The 23348-nt window shown below is 38.1% G+C and overlaps 1 protein-coding gene across 3 annotated transcripts in view; it reads right to left on the minus strand.

Annotated features, from left to right (window-relative positions):
* Window positions 1-23348, minus strand: part of ROCK1 (Rho associated coiled-coil containing protein kinase 1) — a 138208-nt gene that overhangs the window by 25546 nt on the left and 89314 nt on the right. For all 3 annotated transcript variants that reach the window (XM_036320995.1, XM_036320994.1, XM_036320996.1), the window contains exons 17-22: window positions 23236-23342; window positions 21624-21774; window positions 15524-15684; window positions 12654-12838; window positions 11033-11102; window positions 9732-9826 (exon numbers count right to left, since the gene is read on the minus strand). In XM_036320995.1, the coding sequence (XP_036176888.1) occupies window positions 9732-9826; window positions 11033-11102; window positions 12654-12838; window positions 15524-15684; window positions 21624-21774; window positions 23236-23342 (769 nt within the window). The remainder of the gene's footprint in view (window positions 1-9731; window positions 9827-11032; window positions 11103-12653; window positions 12839-15523; window positions 15685-21623; window positions 21775-23235; window positions 23343-23348) is intronic.

Below are 23348 nucleotides of genomic sequence, written 5' to 3' on the forward strand. Positions count from 1 at the left end.
AGGGGAATGGTGGAGAGAAGAACACACATTATAAGGCTTTCTAAAACAATATAGGGACTTTGGCTTTTGTTCTGTGTTCTATTTTTAAAATTCTTGCTGCTGGACTAAGATCAGATACTAGGGGGGACAATGGCAGAAGCAGGATACCAGTTAGGAAAGTATTGAAATAATCAAGATTAGAAATAATATTTTGGATCATATTGGTAAATGGTACAAATGGATGATCAGATTCTGGATGTATTTTTTAGTTACAGTTAGGAGAATTTATTGATGGACTGCATGAAGAATCTTAAAAAAAAGAATCTAGGATGATTTCAAATTTTTGACTTAAATAACTAGGAATAATAGAATTGCTAATACTGAAATGGAAAAGAAGGGAGGAGCAGGTTGGCAAGGTGATGGAATCAGTTATTTTTTCTGGCCATGTTACATGTGAGATGCTTATTAAGTACTCAAGTAGAGATGTCAAATAGACAGCTGAATATACAAGCCTGGAATTCAGGGGAGAATATACTAGTACACTGATGCTATTTAAAGTTGTGAGGCTGGATAAGAACAAGTAGGGAGTGCTCCCTTAGGTCCTCCAAACTTTAAAGGTCTCAGAGATGGGAAGGAACAAAGGAGCAAGGAGGTTGAGAAACAGTAGCCAGTTCAATAGGAGGAAAATACCGGTGATGTCACCACCCAAGTGAAGAACTTCTGTCAAGAGAGAAATCAACAATGTTAATTGCTGCTGTTAAATAAGGACTCAGAATTGACTATTGTATTTAACTTTAGGAAGTTCCCTGTGACCTTGAGAAGGGTTATTTTAACAGAGTGAGTGCAAATATCTCACTGAAGTAAACTCAATGGGGGAAGAGGACCTGAAGAGAAATGGTATGCACCTTTTAGGAAGTTTGCTATAAAAAGAAACAGATAAATGAGAGGATAGCTGGAAGTAGATATGCAGTTAAAAGAGAGTGTTTTTTTTTGTTTGTTTGTTTGTTTTTACAGAAAGGAAGGGAGAGGGATAGAGAGTTAGAAACATCCATGAGAGAGAAACATCGGTCAGATGCCTCTTGCACACTCCCTACTGAGGAGGTGCCCGCAACCAAGGTACGTGCCCTTGACTGGAATTGAACCTGGGACCCTTTAGTCCACAGGCTGACGCTCTATCCACTGAGCCAAATCAGTTAGGGCGAGGGTGCTGGTTTTTTTAAGGAGATATTTGTCTGTAGGCTTAAAGAACAACAGGAATAATTATAGAAAGAAAAAATTGACTTAGGAAAGATGAATTACTGGAGTCATATTTATAAGTAGACAACAACTGATAGGATAAAAGAGCTACCTTTAGGTAAAAGCACATATTTGGTCATTTACATCAAGTAAAAGGAAGGCAGGAGTTAGGTACAGATGTAGATAGGTTAGTAGCAATGGTGGTGAGGGAGAATAGATGTTCTCCAACATCGAGGAAGCAAGACCATTTGCTGAGGATGAGGAAAGGTTGTTGAAGATCTGAGGAGAGATATAAAATAGTTGTCTGGAAGAGTAGGTTAATTAGTATATTAGGTAAAGATAGGAAATATTGCCACTGGTAAACCTATGAATACTAAGGGTGGTTCTGTGCTATTAAATTACAGGCTTCAGATGGATAACGTTCTCATCTGGAGCTACCACTTGACATCAAATTCAGGATAAAGTATTGAAGTTATTCTTTAAAATGCCAGAAAACCTATTAATCCCAAATTATATTTCTATATAATTGTGCAAAAGAAAGCAAAGAATGATAAGGTGCTTTAGGATAAAACTATCTGTAACTATTTTCATCCAGGCTTTCTTCACAACTCTCCATAGTGACAGACCTGTCTTTACTGATGCTTAAGGTCAATCTCTTACCTTCCTTCCCCCTATCTCCTTAAAGAACTAGAATAATTCCCGATTCTTCTGGGTTGTAAGACTATAGGCAGGGGCTTTGTTCTTGTTCACTGATATATTCCAAATGCCTATAAAAGTCTCTGGCTCACAGAAAGTGCTCAGAAATTTTGTTCGAATAGAAGAATAGATATGCAACTTTTCCCACTCTGATTTCCTTCCCATATCTTATTTAAATACTAGAGGCCCGGTGACGGATTCATGCACCGGTGGGATTCCTCAGACTGGTCTGCGCCCTCTCGCAATTCAGGACCCCTTGGGGCCAGTCCAACATCCCCCTAGGACAGTGATGGCAAACCTTTTGAGCTCAGTGTGTCAGCATTTTGAAAAACCCTAACTTAATTCTGGTGCCGTGTCACATATAGAAATTTTTTTATATTTGCAACCAGAGTAAAACAAAGATTTATATTTTTGCGGGTGTCAGCAACACAGTGCTAGCAGCAAGCAGCAGTGGAGGTGCTGCTGGCCCTGATGGGCCCCAATGAGAGCAGGACCGTGACGGAATGGTGGAGCAAGTGAGCAGGCAGTGCCAGGCCAAGGTGGGTGTGAGCAGGGCCTGATCCACCCCCTGTCATAGGTTCGCCATCACTGCCGTAGGATGTAGTAGTGTGTGAAGAAGCAGGCGGCTGGGGAGGAGCCTGAGTCCGAGCCAGGTGCCGCACTGCTCCTGCTCATCCCGGCCCGGTGTGCCTGCTGCCTGCCGCTGCTTGGTAGCACTGCTGCAGAGGCAGAGGCGGGAGAGGCTTGCACCTCTGCAGCTGTGCTCACCAGCCCTAAGCCAGGCGTATGGCGCCCATAGGTCAGCTGAGTGGCGCTCCTGTTGTGGGAGCTCACTGACCACCAAGGGGCAGCTCCTGCATTGAGCACCTGCCCCCCCGGTGGTCAGTGCATATCATTGCAACCGGTCAAATGGTCAACCAGTTGAACAGTCACTTAGGGTTTTATATATATAGATGCTCGAATTTCTGCTATCTTTAAAAAGAAATGGGTCTTCTTCACACTCTCCTCTAGCTACTGCTCTATCTCCTTGCCTTAACAACCACGTTTTCTTGAATTTTTATTTTAACAAATATTTATTGGGCATCTACAATGTTGTAGTTGCAATTTTAAAAAGGTATTCAGGGAAGGGTTCTCTGTGATGACATTTAGAACAAGATCTGAAGAGGGTAGAGGAACAAGCCATGTAGATAGTCAAAGGAAACTGTTCTAGGCAGAGGGAAGAGCAATCTCAAAGGCTCTGAGGCAAGAGTGGAACTGACAGGTTTGCTAAATAGTAAGGTCAATGTGGCTGTTGTCTACACACTGTCTCTACTTCTTCTTTTCCCATTAGTCTCAATCCACCTTAATCAAGTATCTATTCTCATCATTATTTAGGAACTGTTCTCACCAAGGTACCTAACAACCTTAAATATAATGGAAAATTTATTTTTTCTTGACATTTCTGAGTACTTGGCACTTTAAATCATTTTTTATTGAAATATTCTATTCCCCTAGTGTTTGTGATATCCTCACTGTGGTTTTCTCCTTGTATTACTGGTGACTTCTTACTTTCCCTTCTTCTGCCCAGTACTTAAGAGTACAGGAGCTAGATGTCTGTCCTCTGCCTTTATGTCTTCTAATCATATACTAGGGGGTTACAACTTACTGCATGGGGCCAAATGAGTCCACATAAGTGCCCCCTTACCTCCCTCCAGATACACACACACAAAATACATATGGGCCAACATTTTGTATAAAAATTGAGATTCTTGGCTTCTCTTAAAAAATCAGATCTTGAAATATTGGATCAGTGTTACCATGTGGGAACAAGTGGTGATAACTGGGACATAAACTCTTCATTTTGTTATCATCATTACAACTCACACAATGAATGTATCCATACTTAGATCCAACTAATTTCAACCCAGCTAAATGTATGGTATCATAGGCTCATGAGTTTATAAACTCTGATATACATAATTATCTTAACAAATGTCATCTAAGTGGTTTCAGTTATGCAAGGATTGTCAAATCAGCTTCAAGCCCTTATCTTTTCTCTGAGTTCTGAAGCAGTAAACCAACTCTCTGGTATCCATTTCTCTTTGGACATCCCATAGGCACCTCAAACTCAATAGGTATGAAATGGAAATAATATCGTCTCCCCTCTTTTCATAATTTGGTGTTCCTTAATTCTGGGACTAGCATTACCATCAACACAATTGCTCTGGTCAGAAACTTGAAAGCCAACCTGAAGTTTTCCCTAACCTTCATCCCCACTCCCCATATCCACAAGTTCTACTGTTTCTACTTTCCTATTTTTCCCCATGCACTTGCTTCTTCTTTTATTGTGAACTTCCACTATAATTTTACATCTAGATTATTTCAATGGCTGTATAAGTGTACAACCTATATCCACCCAGCTTTGACTCACTCCAATCCATTCTCCACTCTAAAAAGTGGAGCTTTCTAAAACACCATCTTGTCAATCCCTAGCTTAAAATTTTCATTCATTCATTCATTTTATTCATTCATTAATTCAATATTTATTGAATACTTGTTCTTTGCAAGGCCTTAGTCTAGGCGATGTAGATATGCAACAGAGAACAACAGAAACCAAACTTCCCACTTGTCAATGTTTGGTAATTCCAAATGCCTTAGCATGACACACAAGGCACTTCGTAATCTGACTCAGGTTTTTTTCTCTAGTATTACCTGTCACCAACTGTCTCCCTACCTGTAAACTAAGCCATCTGCAGTTGTCCAAATCACAGATTGGCTTTTGCCTATACTTCCCCCTTCCTCATTCCCTGGCAAATCCTTCTTTTTCTTAGTTGTCACCTGGGAAATGGTCTCTGAATCCCACATGGTATGATGAGGTATATCCCTTCAATATGTTCCAATAGCACTTTGTCATAGTCATCTACGCTAATTGTATCTTTCAGCCTAGATTCTGAAGCACTTGAAAATGAAAACCATAACTTACTAATAATTATATCACTGGCATGAAGGACAGTGGTTAGCACAATAGTAATGATAAATATATTTCTATTAAATAGATCAAACGGGAAAACATGTCAATCCTCTAAAACAATACAGTACACAGTAGATTGGGTACTCCTATCACAGTGAATGCACACAACCTGGGATTGCATATTACACCGTGAACACCATATAAATGATAGGCTAGGGAGAAACCAAGTTGGTGGCATAGGTAAACACTGGAAATTGCTGCCTCCTACAACAAATTCAAAAATACAATTAAAAGACAAAATGGTCCTAACCGGTTTGGCTCAGTGGGTAGAGCGTCGGCCTGAGGACTGAAAGGTCCCAGGTTCAATTCCGGCCAAGGGCATGTACCTTGGTTGCGGGGCACATCCCCAGTAGGAGGTGTGCAGGAGGCAGCTGATTGATGTTCCTCTCTCATTGATGTTTCTAACTCTCTATCCCTCTCCCTTCCGCTCTGTGAAAAATCAGTAAAATAAAATAAAAAAAAGACAAAATGGACATCATCCAGAACTACAGGAAGGTGGGCTGAGTGTCAATTCTACAACTAGGAGGAAAGAGAAAAGCACAGAGACTCAGAGGAGCTTCGGAGATGGAGTGCAGAGGTACTGAGGATCAAGAGCATGTGGCAAGGGCTGGCGACTGAGGACGTGGCTGTCTTTTTGAATAGGGAGGGAGCCACAAGCCCCGACTGCTCTGAACTCCAGTTCCGGGTGTGTCTCTGGGGACCTAGACCAGCCGTGGGCAAACTACGGTCCGTGGGGCAGGATCCAGCCTGTTTGAAATGAATAAAACTAAAAAAAAAAAAGACCATACCCTTTTATGTAATGATGTTTACTTTGAATTTATATTAGTTCACACAAACACTCAATCCATGCTTTTGTTCCGGCCCTCCGGTCCAGTTTAAGAACCCATTGTGGCCCTCGAGTCAAAAAGTTTGCCCACCCCTGACCTAGACTCATACAGGGAGAAACTGGACTGTCTGGCAGCAGGCAGAACTCGGAACTCGAGGGCGGCTTTCTCTCAAAGGTGCTTGCAGCGATTAACTGGGACACTGAGACGTGGGGCCCTTTAGGTCAGGGCTGAGGATCAGCCATAGCTGCTTGCTCCGCCCTGTTGTTCCCCTGAGACCCCGCCCTACCCAGGCTGCAGCAGAGGCTTTTGCATATGAATGACTTGGCCCTTTGCAATCTGAAAATTACCTAACAAACTGCAGCTGGGCCAGACAGACTCAGAACTTCCAAGAGAAGGCCCAATGCCCCACAGCAGCTTGCAATGCTTCACAGCTGGGCCTTATTTGGGCACCTCCAAACCACAAACAAGGAAGGGGAATCTGCAGATCTCTTCGTAGCTCCTGCTGTGTTGCCTCAGGCAGAGGCTAAATTAGCACCTCCTTAGATCCAAGAGCCAGTGTACCCAGTGGTCAGAGTGGGACCATCCAGATTACAACTCCTCAGATCCATAAGGGATACACTCAGGGGGCAGACTCAGTGAGCACCAAAGCACCACTAAAGCAAGTCTTGCCCCAGAAGGGTGTCTCCAGCACAGAAGTTCTCCCACTGTAGACACAGCTGATTCTCACAGCCAATAGGCCTGGAGGTCAATTCCTCTCAGTGATACCTACAACAATCAAGACTTAACTACAAGACTGTGCACAAAGCTCACAAAGGGGTGCACCAAGAGTGTCCACCTCAGGTAATTGGGGAGGCTGAGCCACTGGGCCCTATAGGACACCTAGCACACAAAGCCACTCTACCAACACAGGGAAGCATAAAAAATGCGGAGACAAAGATACAGGACACAAATGACAGAAATGGAGGAAAGCAAATGACTGAATATAGAGTTCAAAACCACACTTTTAAGGTTTTTCAAGAACTTTCTAGAAACTGCCAATAAATGTAGTGAGACCCTCAAGAAATCTAGTGAGACCCTCGAGGCTATGATAAAGGACCAACTAGAAATTAAGCATACATTGACTGAAATAAAGGATATTATGCAGAGTTCCAACAGCAGACCAGAGGATCACAAGAATCAAGTCAAAGATATGAAATATGAAGAAGCAAAAAACACCCAACTGGAAAAGCAAAATGAAAAAAGAATCCAAAAATACGAAGATAGCGTAAGGAGCCTCTGGGACAGCTTCAAGTGTACCAACATCCGTATTATAGGGGTGCCAGAAGAAGAGAGAGAGCAAGATACTGAAAACCTATTTGAAGAAATAATGACAGAAAACTTCCCCTACCTGGTGAAAGAAAAAGAATTACAAGTCCAGGAAGCACAGAGAACCCCAAACAAAAGGAATCCAAAGAGGATCCAAGACACATCATAATTAAAATGCCAAGAGCAAAAGACAAAGAGAAAATCTTAAAAGCAGCAAGAGAAAGACAGTCAGTTACCTACAAGGGAGTACCCATAAGACTGTCAGCTGATTTCTCAACAGAAACTTTGCAGGCCAGAAGGGAGTGGCAAGAAATATTCAAAGTGATGAATAGCAAGAACCTACAACCTAGATTACTTTATCCAGCAAAGCTATCATTCAGAATTGAAGGTCAGATAAAGAGCTTCACAGATAAGGAAAAGCTAAAGGAGTTCATCACCACCAAACCAGTATTATATGAAATGCTGAAAGGTATTCTTTAAGGAGAGGAAGAAGAAGAAAAAGGTAAAAGATACAAATTATGAACAACAAATACACATCTATCAACAAGTGAATCTAAAAATCAAGTGAATAAATAATCTGATGAACAGAATGAACTGGTGATTATAATAGAATATGGGACATAGAAAAGGAGTGGACTGACTATTCTTGGGGGGGGGAGGTGTGGGGGATGCGGGAAGAGACTGGACAATAATCATGCACCTATGGACGAGGACAGTGGGTGGGGAGTGAGGGCAGAGGGTGGGGTGGGAACCAGGTGGAGGGGAGCTCTGGGGGGAAAAAAGAGAAACAACTGTAATAATCTGAACAATAAAGATTTAATTTAAAAAAATAAAAATAAAATAAATGATAGGCCACAGGCTATACTCTACCATAGGAGTCTATCACCGTCACAGGGATTAAGCAAGAAACGTAACTCTGTACCTACTTTAGACTCCACCTAATATGTTAAGGATCTAAGCACTGAATGTCAATATTACTAACGACACAATTAGGAAACTAGACATTATAAAGTCATATCTGAGGCAGTCTTGTCCCCTCTAAAGATCAGATTTGAATCTGATTAAGCCTCCAGATTAGGAATGTCTAATTAAATTTTCTACAATGATGGAATGTTCTACACTTGTGCTGTCCAATATGGTAGACACTAACCACATGTAGACTATTAAGCACCTGAAATGTGGCTAGTACATCTCATGAACTAAAGTTTTAATTTTATTTAAATGGATTAAACTTTAAATTTAAATGGCTACATGTGACTAGTGGCTACCACAGCACAGCTCTAAATTTAACCACTGAATTGTAGGAAACATAGAAAGAGGATGAAAATATTCAATAACTATGGAAATTAAATCAACAAAATCACAACTGAGGAAAAATATATATGATAAATAATCCATTCTTTCAACAGATAACTGTTAAGATGATACTCTTGTGATGGGGAGGAAAAAAGATATAATTAGAGAGGGGATATAGTGGAATTCTGTGATGGAGAGCAAAGTTCCATCTCTTCCATAGGTGGTAGTTATAATGATATTTGTCATATAATTCATAAAACTACACGTTTTATTATTTTATGGATGGATTTGTTTGCTTCAACGTTAAAAGTTAAATTTTCAAAATTTCTTTCAGCTCTAGCTGGTTAGGCTCAGTGGATAGAGTGTTGGCCCTTGGACTGAAGCGTCTCAGGTCAAAGGCATATACCTGGGTTGCAGGCTTGAATCCCAGCCCCAGTTGTGGGAGGCAACCAATAGATGTGTCTCTTTCACATCAATTTCTCTCTCTCTCTGTCTCTCCCCATCTCTTCCACTCTCTAAAAAATCAATGGAGAACATCTTCAGGTGAGGATTAACAATAAATAAATTAATAAATAAGTTAATTAATTAATTTCAAATGTGGTTATATGAAAAGAGAATATAAAAACGTCAGAAAACTAGTTCCAGTGTCTGTTCTGACACTAGATATGAGAAGTAATTACACTTAAGTAGCTTTAAAGGTCTTCTCTTTCTAAGGCACATACGCAATAAAAATTAACCTTCCTAATAGGTTAATTTCACATGAGGAAGAATTTAACTACCTTTAGGTAACATAAAATTACTTGTGCATACAGCATGAACTATTTATATACAGAACAAGGAATCCAATGAACAAAATTAACAGATGAATAAAATAGAACCAGAGTCATGGAAATATGGAAAAGACTGACGAATCTCAAAAGAAACAGGGGAGGGGAGGTGGGAAGAGACTAACCAAAGAACTTATATACATATATGCATATATGCATTACATATTGACACAGACAATAAGGTGGTGAAGGCCTGGGGCAAGGTGGGAACTGGTTGCAGGGGGGCAATGGAGGAGAAAAGGGGGATACCTATAATATTCTCAACAATAAAGATTTAAATAAAATTTTAAAAAAAGAGACCCCTGAAAACAATTTACTGTTACAGTTTAGTGAATCTCTGTATAATTGCTACAGTTTTAATGTACAAAATTATCTTTTTCACCATAAAGATAAACTTCAGCATAAATCTAGTTTGATTAGTTTTTAATTAACCCAGTATAATTTGCTATATCATCGCCATCAGAATAATGGCACATCTAATTTCTATCTTTAAATTTTAAGTTAAGAATGTTTTGTTGTAATACTGAGTCTTGTTCTAAAGTAAAATAAACATACTTATCATTTTGTAGTTCCTGTATTTTCTTTAAATTTTCTCTGTTTTTTTCTTCAATTTCTTCCTTAAGTTCCTTTACCTGGGTTTTATAAAGTGTCTGCAAAACAAGTGATAAGAAAAAAAATAAGTGTTTAATAGTGGGTTAAAAAGAGTTGGTAGTTTCTGCCCTAACTGGTTTGGCTCACTGGATAGAGCATCAGCCTGCAGACTGAAAGGTCCCGGGTTCGATTCAGGTCAAGGGCATGTACCTTGGTTGCGGGCACATCCCCAGTGGGAGGTGCGCAGGAGGCAGCTGATCGATGTTTCTCTCTCATTAATGTTTCTAACTCTCTATCCCTCTCCCTTCCTCTCTGTAAAAAAATCAATAAAATATATATTTAAAAAAAAAAAGAGTTGGTAGTTTCTTATAAAGTTAAATAACTAACAGATGATCCAATAATTCCACTCCCAAGTATTTAAATGGTAGAACACAGTGTGGCAACCAAAAGAAACAAACAAAAAATTCAGAGGCTTCAATAAAGCCTCAAAGCCCATCAATGGTAGAGGCAAAAATAACTTGGCCTGTAACAAATGAGTTAGAGTGACTTCCTTGGAGAAAAAGCAAAACAGATGCATAAAATGCATATAGAACCAAACAGGAAAAATCTCTTGAACAAATGTATGTATGCAGACTACTGTAATATGGCTACATGAACCACACGTGATAATACAGTTACTCTAAAACCAGGTGGACTTGCTACCAGTCTCATATGTAGCTCTAGAGCAGTGGTTCTCAACCTTCCTAATGCCGCAACCCTTTAATACAGTTCCTCATGTTGTGGTGACCCCCAACCATAAAATTATTTTCGTTGCTACTTCATAGCTGTAATTTTGCTACTGTTATGAATTGTAATGTAAAAATCTGATATGCAGGATGTATTTTCATTGTTACAAATTGAACATAATTAAAGCATAGTGATTAATCACAAAAACAATACGTAATTATATATGTGTTTTCCAATGGTCTTAGGCAACCCCTGTGAAAGGGTCGTTCGACCCCCAAAGGGGTCACGACCCACTGGTTGAGAACCACTGCTCTAGAGTTTGATGGCAATTCTGGAAATAACTGCACAAAAATGGTCATTTCTTTACAACTTAATAGATCACTAAATCAGATTGAGAAACGAAATGTAGAAACAGAGATATAAAAGGGAGAAAACAGCTTCATAATCATTTAAAAAAGAATCACAGTTCACACTAACAATCTAAACATCTTGTTTTAAGTCAGGTTTTGAAACAGTCTAATGTTAAAAATGATTCTCACCGAGAAATATTGTTCAGCTTCAAGTTGATCTTGTAGTTCCCGCATCTGTCCTTCATTTCCTCTATATTGTCTTCAGACAAAAGAGAAAATAGTAAACACATGCTCTTATTTATAGCAGACTTTATATTATTCTTTGTTTCATAAAGTTGCTAAAATAAAAAATGACCTTTGTTTTACAAAATCATACTTCATTACACAGTATTGCTTTAATATTTATATTTGGTTAGACCATACTGTATGGTTCCATTTTGCTCCTTATAAAATGATGTTATGCAAAGCAGAGGGAACCCTTTTCTAACAAAGGTCACTTTGGGGAGACTATTAATTGTGGATTAATGCAAATTACACAAATAAAAATGACTTTTTAAGGTAAATTTTTGTAAAGAAAAGCATTCTTAGGGATACATTTAAAATGTTTTATGTGGTAAGTAAACCATTACAAACAAAGGACATACAATACTTAATATATAACAAATCAGTACTATATATTATGACCAATTTTTAAAAAAGGCAGGGGGAGGTGGGTAGAAATGAATAATCAGGTAAGGAAAAAGAAGGGAGAAAAGAAACACAGACAACTAACTACATGTATAGAATATATATATACATAAACACAACTGGATAAAGAGGAACAGACTCAAAAAGATAGTGACACAATGTATCCCACAGACAGATTTTCAAAGACGAACAATTTCATCTGCAGTTGCTAAGTCTTCATATTAGATATTAATAGCTTTGTATTTTTAGCATCTAATAAGGCATATGGTTGATAGAAGGTACATAGTAAATGATCACTGAACGATGAATTAATTTTGGAAGAAAACTACAAAATATATTGCTTGGTGAGAATAGTGGCTCTAAAAGAAAAAAAGAATTTCACCAGTATAAATCTAACGAAGTCAAAACTGACAATTTTATCCAAGAATCACTGTGTTTTAAATGAAGCTGGCAAATGAAGATATTATAACATAAATCTGGAGGACATAAATACACATGGTTTGCATATTAAATTTTTGAAGCATGTCCTTATACAATTTCTGAAAGCAATACTGACACCTTGCTTTGTCTCCATTCCAAGTAAGCAGGCACATCAGATCTCAGAACAGAAGGAGAAAAACAGCACTTTGCATTCTGAGATGAACCAAAGGAAGAAAACAAAACAAACAAACACAGAGTCATCATGTCTAATTCTAGTCTTTAAAGAAAACCTTGAACATTTCCTGTAAGGTACTGAATCCATAATAAAAAGGTCATCCATGATATTAGAAATTCAAATGTGAAAAAAGATGACTTTTGTGGATATGAAAATCGTGAGAAAATTGTGGAGTTTTTTTCACCATAAACAAACTTACTGTAAAGAAGTAGCTTTAATAATTTCCTTTTTTTCTTCCTTGAAATAACTATTTTTTTATTTAGTGAGTCTGTCCTACCAAAGACTGAACTCTCCTGTAAAATTTCTTTGCAAGTAGATTACTTTATTTCTAAAAGCTTTGTTAAGTCTTCTTTTCACAAATTCTAAGTACATAATCTATATATACATAAAATATCAAACACATAAGCAATGTTGAATACAAAAAAAAAAATCAAGAGTTTTTTTTAAGAATGCTCTTCCGAGACTTACTTTGTAAGCTGAGCTAATTCAAATTCTAATAATCTCTTTGCTTCCAGTAAAGTATTTATTTCCTGTTTCATCTGCTTTTCTAGACCTTTTAAATTGTCTGCCTCAAATGCTTGAGTCTTCAATTCATTTTGTAACAACAGTCGCTTATTTGATTCATGCTCCAATTGCAAAGTGAGATTCTTGACCTATGAATGAGAAAAATGATTAGGATCTTAAATCTCTTTAAGCTTATTAGACATTATTTTAAAGAATACAAATCAAATCTCAAGTATTATCATGCCTTACACAAATAGAGAATATCAGCATTCTAAACACTCTCCATTATTTTATGTTTATGACTGCAGAATTTACTAAGTCAATTAATACCCAAGTTTCAAATATGGTATCTTAGGGGAAAAATTTTTGGTTTCTTTCTACTCTAACCTGTATGGAAATTTTGGAAAAAAGTATAAAAGCCACTTTTAGGGGAAACTTCCTAAGAGGTACTTACATTTACCTGTTCATTCATAAGTATTTATGCTCATCTATAACCCTCCAAAGTTTTTGAGGTCTTCCTTAACTACCAGATGTGATTAGTTATAACACTCCTACAGCACTCACTACATCCTCTTTTAAATATATGTCATGCTTGTAATTACTATTTTACTATCTGTCTTTCCCTCTGGACTGTAAGTTTCACAAAAGTCAAGACCATACCTCTATTATTCAGTATCCCAACTCCTAGAACAGAAATAGGGGGATTTTAAGTGACTGAATATTATCTTTCAAACTTTCAGCATACATTCTTCCTGCATGCTGACTCTAATAGGTACCTCTAATTTCTCTTCTTTATAAGACATTATATATACTACTAGAGGCCCGGTGCACAAAAATTTGTGCACTCGGGTGGGAGCGGGGGGGGGGGGGGGGCCCTCAGCCCAGCCTCTGCCCTCTCACAGTCTGGGACCCCTCAGGGGATGACCACCTGCTGGCTTAGGCCTGCTCCCTGGGGGATTGGGCCTAAGATAGCAATCAGACATCCCTCTGGAAGCCCGACAGCCCTCGGGGGATGTCCACTTGCCAGCAGGGAGCAGGCCTAAACTGCAGTTGGACATCCTTAGTGCTGCTGAGGAGGCAGGAGAGGCTCACACCACCACCGCTGTACTGGCAGCCATCAGCCTGGCTTGTGGCTGAGCAGAGCTCCTCCCATGTGAGAGCGCCCTGACCACCAGAGGGCAGCTCCTGCATTGAGCGTCTGCCCCCTGGTGGTCAGTGTGTGTCATAGTGACCAGTCATTCCCAGTCCTTCTGCTGTTAGGGTCAGTTTGCATATTGCCCTTTTACTATATAGGATAGTGCACGGGTGGGGGCCAGCTGGTTTGCCCTGAAGGGTGTCCCGGATCAGGGTGGGGGTCCCGCTTGGGTGCCTGGCCAGCCTGGATAAGGGGATGATGGTTGTCTGCAGCTGGCCACACCCCCTTCAGGGTGGGGGTCCCCACTAGGGTGCCTGGCCAGTCTGGGTGAGGGGCTGAGGGCCGTTTTCAGGCTGGCGGGTGACCGAAGCTCCCAACCTCTCCTTTTTTTCTTTTTTTTTTTATTCTGGGATTTATTTATTGTCTATGGCTGTCACTGGAGCTGAGAGCCGGCTTTAGCTCTGAGGCTCGGCTTCAGCTCTGAGAACTCAGGTGCTGAAAGCAGGTATCTGGGCTTTGTTTAGCTTCTATAATTGAAAGACTATTGCAACTCCAGCTCTGAGACCCGGCAGGCTGAAAGCAGGTTTCTGGGGATTGTTTAGCTTCTATAATTGCAACATAGTTGCTTAGAGTGCAGCTCAGAGCTGGGCGGCGGCAGGCGGGGAACCCTGGCTTCCTACATCACTGGAGCAAGCAAGCCTCCTGTTTGCTTCAGCTGCCTGGCTGCTGGCCGCCATCTTGGTTGGCAGTTAATTTGCATATCACCCTGATTAGCCAATGGGAAGCGTGTCGGAGGTATGGTTAATTACCATGTTTGTCTATTATTAGACAGGATTACCAGATGAGTTTTCTTTAAAGAATCTTTTCACCTATAGCTCCCATTTTAAATTTAAAAGACTATTAATACTCTTCTCTGGTCAGATCAAGTTCCCTTTTTCCTTACCTATCTTTTAAGTACTCAGTAATCTCTCTTTCATTGTTATCTTCACTGATAATGTTCCTTCCACCAGCTCAGACTTCTGACTCTCAAATTATTAAGATTTGAAGTCTCTCTCAACCTTTAAAATGATACTAGTAGTGACATTCTGCCCCTCTTTTGTTAAGATAATTCTGATTTTTCTGGTCTTCTCTTTCTCCCTTCTCTAACTTACATGTGTAGACTAATTACTTTCATTTTCTAAATAATTTCTAAAATACATATAGTAGCCACAAGAATATAATATCATTTTGTCTTTTTATTTATTGCTTTATAAATGTGTACCCTGTGGTTTCTGTCAATCTAAGCCAGTCAAGACTACAGTTTAACACCTTTTTGGAATCCTAACAGCAATGCTCCTCTTTGTGATTACAGAATACTTTACAATACGGACAGGTTTTGTTTGTTTGTTTGTTTGTTTGTTTGTTTTAAAAGCAGATCGTCAGTTTCTTCAGGGGAAGAGCTATGACAGTTCTACATAGTTGTGCTGTCAGTGCCAAATGATACATACCCTATGTATGAATGTTTAATAACTATTTGAAGATGAAAATTCTAAGAGCTAGGGATATAGTAGTGACCATAGAGCAGTGAACACAGATACATATAGGTTATTTCATTCACGTTTCTTCCATGTTGTTTAAATTATAGAGTCTTTTCAGACATAACATGTGATTGTTTCTCTTTTATAAGGTGATCAAAATCAGTATTGTCTATTTTTCTTACTTCATCCTCCATTCTTTCTTTACTTTCAGCCAAATGTTCAAGCTTCTGCTGAGACTGTTTCAGATCAACATCTAGCATGGAACATTGTTTCTCAATTTGAACAACCCTATTTTCAGCCTTTTCTCGAGCTTCTCTCTCTTCCTTCAGCTTTTTTTCCATCTCTGTGAACAAAAAGTTGCAAGCATACATTTAAAGAAAGATATTACTTCATTACTTTTCACTTTCATGGGCTGTATAAAACAATCTGGTGCCAAAAATCCCTGTTTTTATCCTGATACTCTAATAAAGCTATTATTCATTAAAGAAGTCCTAATGTTATTTGAATTATTTATATAGTGGGATCTCTAAAGGAAAAAAGTTATAAAATATAATAAATAAAATTTTCTAAATATAGCCTTTACCCAATGATATGAGAGATTATCAGTGCCATTTTCAGACCAGAAGGTGAAAGTATAGCTAAAAAAAGAAAAAACAGAAAAAAGGAGAACAACAACAACGGAGTTAGATCAGATAACAGAAAAACAGGTTGTGGTTATTAATCTGTATCTTGCATTATTCCAAAAAAGTTTCAAGATACTTAAGGCTATGATAAGAATTCTAATGAATGCAACTCAGATAAACTAAATTCCATGGTAGTAAAACACCTATTTAAATTTTTATCAGAAGATATTTGCCTACACTGAGGTTCATTTTTTGAGATAATGGTAACTAAGGTTTTAAGAGGTTAATTTTTCCATGGTCTTGCAATTAGTAAATTGTACCAAAAGTATTCAAACTTATTCAGTATGCTTTCCCACTCTGAGAGACTACACTCTAGGTGAAAAATGAAACCATCAGAATGAAACTTCCTCATCTTTCCTCCTAATCCTACAAACATAGCTGCACCAATACAATCATCACCTCTTATTTCCATCTCTCTAATCAAACATAAATCCATCCACTTCTGTTCTGGACTTTGTTCCTTCAATTATTTTATCTCTTTGCTGCCTCAACAATTTCTTCTTACTAAATGAATCACTCCCATCAACATAATAAACTAAATTATTATCTCCTTAAATACTACCTCTACTGATCTCACATCCCTCTTCAACTACCACGCCATATCTATTCACAGCCAAACTTCTGAAAGAGTTGCCTATACTTACTATACCCAGTGCCTTACCTATTATACATTTATCTCTTTCCAATTTGGCTTCAATCTCCACCATTTCACTGAAACTGCTCTTTGTATATTAACCAATGATGTTCATCTTGCAAAATTCAGAAGACACACTTTTATCTTCACTGACCTTAACAGAATTCAATATATTGAACCATTTCCTCATTTTCCAGTGCTTTACTCTTTAAACTTCTAATAACTTACTCTCAGTTTTCCTGTTACCCCTCTGACTGCTCTCTCTCTTTCAGTTCCTTTGTTGGTTTCTCTTCTTCTACTTGATCTCCAAATTTAGATTACTACGGGCTTTATTATGATTTTTCTCTTTTTACCTTATTCTTCCCTAGGCTGATTTCATCATGTTCTTCATATGGCTCCAGGTACACGACTCCTGAATTTACAGCCTTATATACCAACTAGAGGCCCAGTGCACAAATTCGTGCACCAGTGGGGTCCCTCGGACTGGTCTGTGGGATCGGGCAGAAACCGGCTCTCTGACATCCCCCAAGGGGTTCCAGATTGCAAGAGGGCACAGGCCAGGCTGAAGGACCGCACCGGTGCATAAATGGGGCCGGGGAGGGACCACAGGAGGGCTACAGGGTGTGCTTGGCCCCATCTTGCCCAGTCTTGATCGGGGCCGGCTGGCCAGGGAGGGATACGGGAGGTTGGCCAGCTGGAAAGGAACCGCGGGAGGGCTACAGCGCGTGTCCAGCCCGTCTTGCTCAGTTGCGAAAGTTAACCTACGGGTCAGAGCGTCTTCCCCCTTGTGGTCAGTGCACATCATAGCAACTGGTCGACCGGTCACCTGTCTGCCCCCTGGTGGTCAGTGTACATCACAGTGAGCAGTTGAGCGGCCTTACCATATCATTAGCATATTATGCTTTGATTGGTTGAATGGTCGACCGGACATTTAGCATATTAGGCTTTTATTATATAGGATTGACTATTTGACGTATCCACCTAGATATCAAATATGCTTTTCAAAGTTAACATATTTAAAATAGATGCCATTATTTTTGTCCCATCTCTATCAATCATTTCAGTGTCGAAATATATTAACATCCATCCAGCTATTAAAATTAAAGGCCTGAGTCTTCCTTAATTCCTTCTTTTTTCCTCTTTCCATTCAATTTATTACAAAGTCTTGTCCTCTGTATTTCCAATTCTTTTCAGCTTTACTACCACCAATGCCTACACCATACAGCCTTCTACCTGACCTCCCTTTGTAAGCTGTTATCTCTCTCAAAAGCATTCCTCACATAGCAGCAGGGAGGGTCTTTATTTTTTTTTTATCCTCACCTGAAGATACGTTTCTTGATTTTAAAAGGCAAAAGATTTATACGATCTGAAGAGAAACCAGAGTATGTGTTTCTTGATTTTAGAGAGAGAGGAAAGGAGGGCATGAAGGAGAGATGGAGGGAGAGAGAAATGAAATACTGATGTGAGATAGAAACATTAATTGGTTGCCTCCCACTCACACCCTAACTGGGGATCCAACTTGCAAACTAGGTATTGAATCTGGCCAGGAATTGAACCCAAAACTTTTTTTTAAAAAGAATAGTTCTATTGAATTTTAGAGAACGAGGAAAGGAGAGGGAGGGGGAGAGGGAGAGGCCTCCCACTCTTAAAATGTCTGATTCATTTTGACTTTCATTTTTTCCTCAAATATCATTAGCTCAGAGAGGCCTTTCCTTGAAACCCCATCACATTGTGTGTATTTTCTCATTGATGATTAGAAACAGTACCTATTTTATTTGCTTATTTCTACCATCAGAATATGATCTCTAAGAGGAAGAGTTCTCCTAAGTCACGGGTGGGCAACTCCTGGCACGTGTGCCACACATGGCACGCCAGTAACTTTTGCTGGCCCACGAAACCCTCTCTTATAATCTTCCATTTACAATTTTTTCTTAATATTGACATTTTTATTTTTCAGATAAATTCAGTGTAGGTACATCTTAGATAAATAAATAATTTTACATAACAAGTTATCTTAAAGACTATAGACATGGTGGATTGATGAGAGAGGGGAAGAGCAATTTCTATGCCTCTGCCTTAACTCTCCCTGCCTTCCTAGATCCGACCAGTGTTTTGGTTTCATCCACATACGCTTGTGAATCTTTGTTCTCAGTGATGAATTTTGTTAAGTCTCATAATAGGAGTAGCCTGACGGATGAAAGTAGTAGCTCGTGCATATCTCTGAAGGTCATGAAATATAAACCTGATGTAAAATCGCTGTCATCAGTGATGCAGCAGCAAAAGTCCCACTGATAATATCAAATGGAGTCATAAAGTTTTCTGTCGGACTATCAGTGTACATGTATACATTAAAAAATAAATGTATTTTTCATCATCATATACTGTGTTTTTGTCGCTCTAATGAATTTTATCATTTCTTCAAGGTTCTCCACATACGTACACCTTAAGAGATATCAAGTTAGGCGTAACATGTTCTCAAAAAATTAGGGTTGGCATGCAAAAGAATTTTGAGTCAGATTTTGCTGATTTTGGCACCCACTCACAAAAAGGTTGCCCACCCCTGTCTTAGTCTTATTTTTTAGTGTGTTTGGCCTATAGTAGGCAATAACTAATTAACATATGTAAAAGAAAAAAAAGTAGTTCAATATAGCTGAAAAATGGGGTACTTATAAGAAAGTGTAAGATTATAAAGATAGGGTAAGAGCCAACTCAAAGATTCTGTATGTCATGAGGAACTTTCATGTACCTATGAGCAATGAAAAGCCTTTTATAAAAGGATTTTAAGAAAGACTAAAACAGTAAGATTTGAATTTTATTTTATTTATTTGTTTTTAATATATATTTATTGATTTCAGAGAGGAAGGGAAAGGGAGGAAGAGAGAAACATCAATGATGAAAGAGAATCACTGCTCAGCTGCCTCCTGCATGTCCCACACTGAGGATCGAGCCTGCAACCCACATATGTGCCCTGACTGGGAACTGAACCATGACTTCCTGGTTCATAGGTAGATACTCAACTACTGAGTCCTGCCAGCCAGGCAAGATTTGAATTTTAAAAAGATCATTATGACCTAAGTAAGAACAACAGATTGATGGGTATAATGACACTTGGCAGAGTAAAAAGTAAATGTCTATTATAACAGATCAAGCAAAGTGATGATCTAATCACAAACTAGAAGGAATACGAAAGAGGGACTACATTGTATATACCATTTGGAAGCAGAAATCCTGAATGATTACTAGATTTCTGACTTAGCCTTCTACATGTTAAAAATCACCACCCTCCTTAACCATAACAATATCTCTCATTTATTGAAAGTTTCTATGTCTAGACAATTTTACATGCCTGTTTCTCATTTAATTTTTTAATTTGTCATGGACTGGCTAAAAATAGATTTGTCTGATTCCAAGTCTGGGCTCATAAAAATTATATAACCATTAACCAGGATAGTAAGAATAGGGGACATGAACAGGTTTGAAAAAAGAAAAAAAGAACAAGTTTGAGAGATAATATCTTAAGTTTCCCTTAAACTAAATTTAAGGTGCTAAGTGACACTTGCAGATTGTAATAGATTATGAAGTGAGTAGAAAGTGAAGAAAAAGAAGATTCTTTTTTTTTTTTTTTTTTTTAGAAGTTTGGCTATAAAGAGGTTTATAAAACAGTGGCAACTGAAAAGATCACCAGTTGCTGCAAGGGTTGCCTTTTTTTCTTTTTTTTAAATGAGGAGAGAGAGAGAGAGAGAGAGGTGAATGACATAAGAATTGTGATATAGCATTAGGCTACCATTGAGCTTCTGACAGTATGTAACAAGCACTTTATGGCTGCTCTTTGGCATATCTGAATTGCCAGCATCACTACTCTTGCATTTTGGGGCCATTATTAAGTAAAACAAGGGTTACTTGAACACAAGCTACTGCAACAATGGAACCTATAACCAATAAGGCTACTTAAGTGACTTAACAGGTGAGGACCAACACGGACATGCTGGATAAAGGGCCCTGGAGGAACAAAGCAGGACACTGAGAGACTTCATCATGATTCTCAGAATAGCATGTGATTTAAAACTTATGAATTGCTTATTTCTGTAATTTTCCATTTAATATTTTTGGACTTCAGATGATTACAGGTAACTGAAATGACAGAAAGTGAAACCATGGATAAGGGGGACCTACTGCAGTAAGTTAAAATGAGATAAGAAGAGACGGATCTGAGTACAGCTAGAGCACTATCAGCCCGGACAGGAAGAGGATCACCCTCCTCTAAGATGAGAGGGAAGATATTGAAAATGTGTAAACAGATAGAATAGGTTGAGAACTAGATTTTGAAGAATTCACACCTATGCTTTCCTGACTTCTTTTTGAGATAGGAGAAAAGTTTACCTAACAGTGGAATAATAAAGAAATGGCACAGGAAGCTCGATAAAAGAAATCAAAGTCTGGAAGAAGGAACTGATGAGTGATATATTAAAAAATTGACAGTTCAAATGATTGGAGATAATGCATTGGGCTAACACTCATCTGAAGAACTATATGAAGTAAAAAAAGTGGTTGGTTGGTCTGAACTAGGGTTATGTTTAGAGGCCTAATACAGTGGAATTACAAAGAAATGAGAAAATTGAAGGTACAAAGCAAGAAAGCAGATGAATTAACAGACAATAAGTTCCAGAATAAATTGGTTAAAAAATAAAGAACTGAAAACTAGGAAAAAAACATTGATTCCACTCTATTTTACAGGGAGTAGTGGGTAGTACAGGGTGGTAGAGTGAGGAAACTAGAAGATGAAATTGTGATTTTAAAAAATGGAAGGTATCCAAAAAAGGGGGGATAGCTATCCTCTTCCTAGATCACTATTTATAATTTTTAATAAGTTGTACTACTCTAAAGTAAAATTTTGATTAGAATAAAAATCTTTATAGGTATTATTTAAAAACGTATCATGCAGAAAACATTAAAATTGACACTTACCGTACATTGCAACAGATTTTGCCTCTTCAATAGACTGATGTTTGTCAGTTAAACGAGCTTTGGTTACTTTATGTTCATTTACCTCTTGTTCTAACCGTTGTTGTAATGATTTAAGCTTATAGTTTAAATCTATCTCTAAATTATTCTTTTCCTGTAAAATGAGAGTCATATAATACACTGTTCAAAAGACACATTAAATCTTACGTTATTAATATCCCACAAGAAATAATATATGAATCAACTGGTCTGAAATGGGACAACATATTTCTTAAAGTTTATTTTTTATACTTTCTTGTATACTTCACATTAGCTATAATGTCTTACTTTTTAAAAAAATGTTTTTATTGATTTCAGAGAAGAGAGAGAGAGAGAGAGAGAGAGAGAGAGAGAGAGAGAGAGAGAGAGAGTTAGAAACATCAATGATGAGAGAGAATCATTGATCTGCTGCCTCCTGCACACCCCCTATTGGGGATCGAACTAGAAACCTGAGCAGTTGCCCTGACAGGGTATCAAACCCTGACCTCCTAGTTCATGGGTCAATGCTCATTCACTGAGCCACACTGGCCGGGCTATAATGTCTTACTTTTAAAATCACAATAAGCACATAAAATTAAAAGAAAAACATCACCTTTCTTTACCCACAACTTCTTATTTGAATCATTAGCCATGGCTGATGGCAGAGCAAGTTGTGATGGTGTTTATATTAGAAGGGTTAATTGTTAGAATCAGAGATAAATAGGACAATTCTTCAATTCATAAAAAAGTTTGCTATCACTTTTTTTTAAAACATTTAAATTATCTCTATGTACACTTGTATCTTTATCTAGATTTACATAGTTTTGATGAAAGAACAAGTCAAAATTTATTTCATTTCTGTTTGGGTGCTTCTTCTATTCTTCCTTTTTCATCTTATTTCTCATTTATACAAGGCTCAGACAGGAAAAAACTATTCTGAGTGTCACAAAACATGTACAAAAGAAAAGATAACTGGCAGATTTTCTCATCATTTATCTGAGGGTCTACTAAACCTACATGTTTACAGCAAGGCATCAAAAATGTGAGTGCTAGATCTGCATATTATCTATTTAATCCTTTTCTTTTTTTTTTAGCAAGGTAGGAACAGAGGATAACCAATGACATTTTTGACTAAGAAAATTCTACATGTAAAGGCCAATCACTTTGTGCCTTTTCTATTTTGCTAACTCCTACCAACAAAATGGAAAAAGTATACATGGTCTATATACTGACCCTTCATTTTCCTTCTTCATAAGGCTAGTAAGAAGGTTCAGCACCTTCATTATACCCGTGTACAAAAAAAAAAAAAGAAAAAAACCGTTCTATATGAAAAGGTATTTCCAAACCAAAGCAATTTGTGAACAGATAATATCAAACAACTAATACTCTTCAAGGGTAAAAACAAAACTAACACAATAAAAGCTCTAATCAAGACACATTACCCCCCCGCCCCCGACTCTCTACAGCCAACTGATCAACCATAAAACTTTTAGAAACAATATATAAACATTAGGAATAAATGCTATTTTATACAATCACCTTATAATATCTGATACCCAGTAAATACTCTCATAATTGGTAATGTTTAATCATTTACCTTTTCTGAATGATTAAGCATGTCTTGAGCCTCTTTTCTTTCTTCTTCTACTCTTTCAAGAGTATGTTTGAGATGCTTCACCTCCTCTTGTAAAGATGTAATTCGAGCTATCA

Source organism: Myotis myotis, unplaced genomic scaffold (genome assembly GCF_014108235.1).
Source record: "Myotis myotis isolate mMyoMyo1 unplaced genomic scaffold, mMyoMyo1.p scaffold_m19_p_9, whole genome shotgun sequence".
Classification (NCBI taxonomy): domain Eukaryota; kingdom Metazoa; phylum Chordata; class Mammalia; order Chiroptera; family Vespertilionidae; genus Myotis; species Myotis myotis.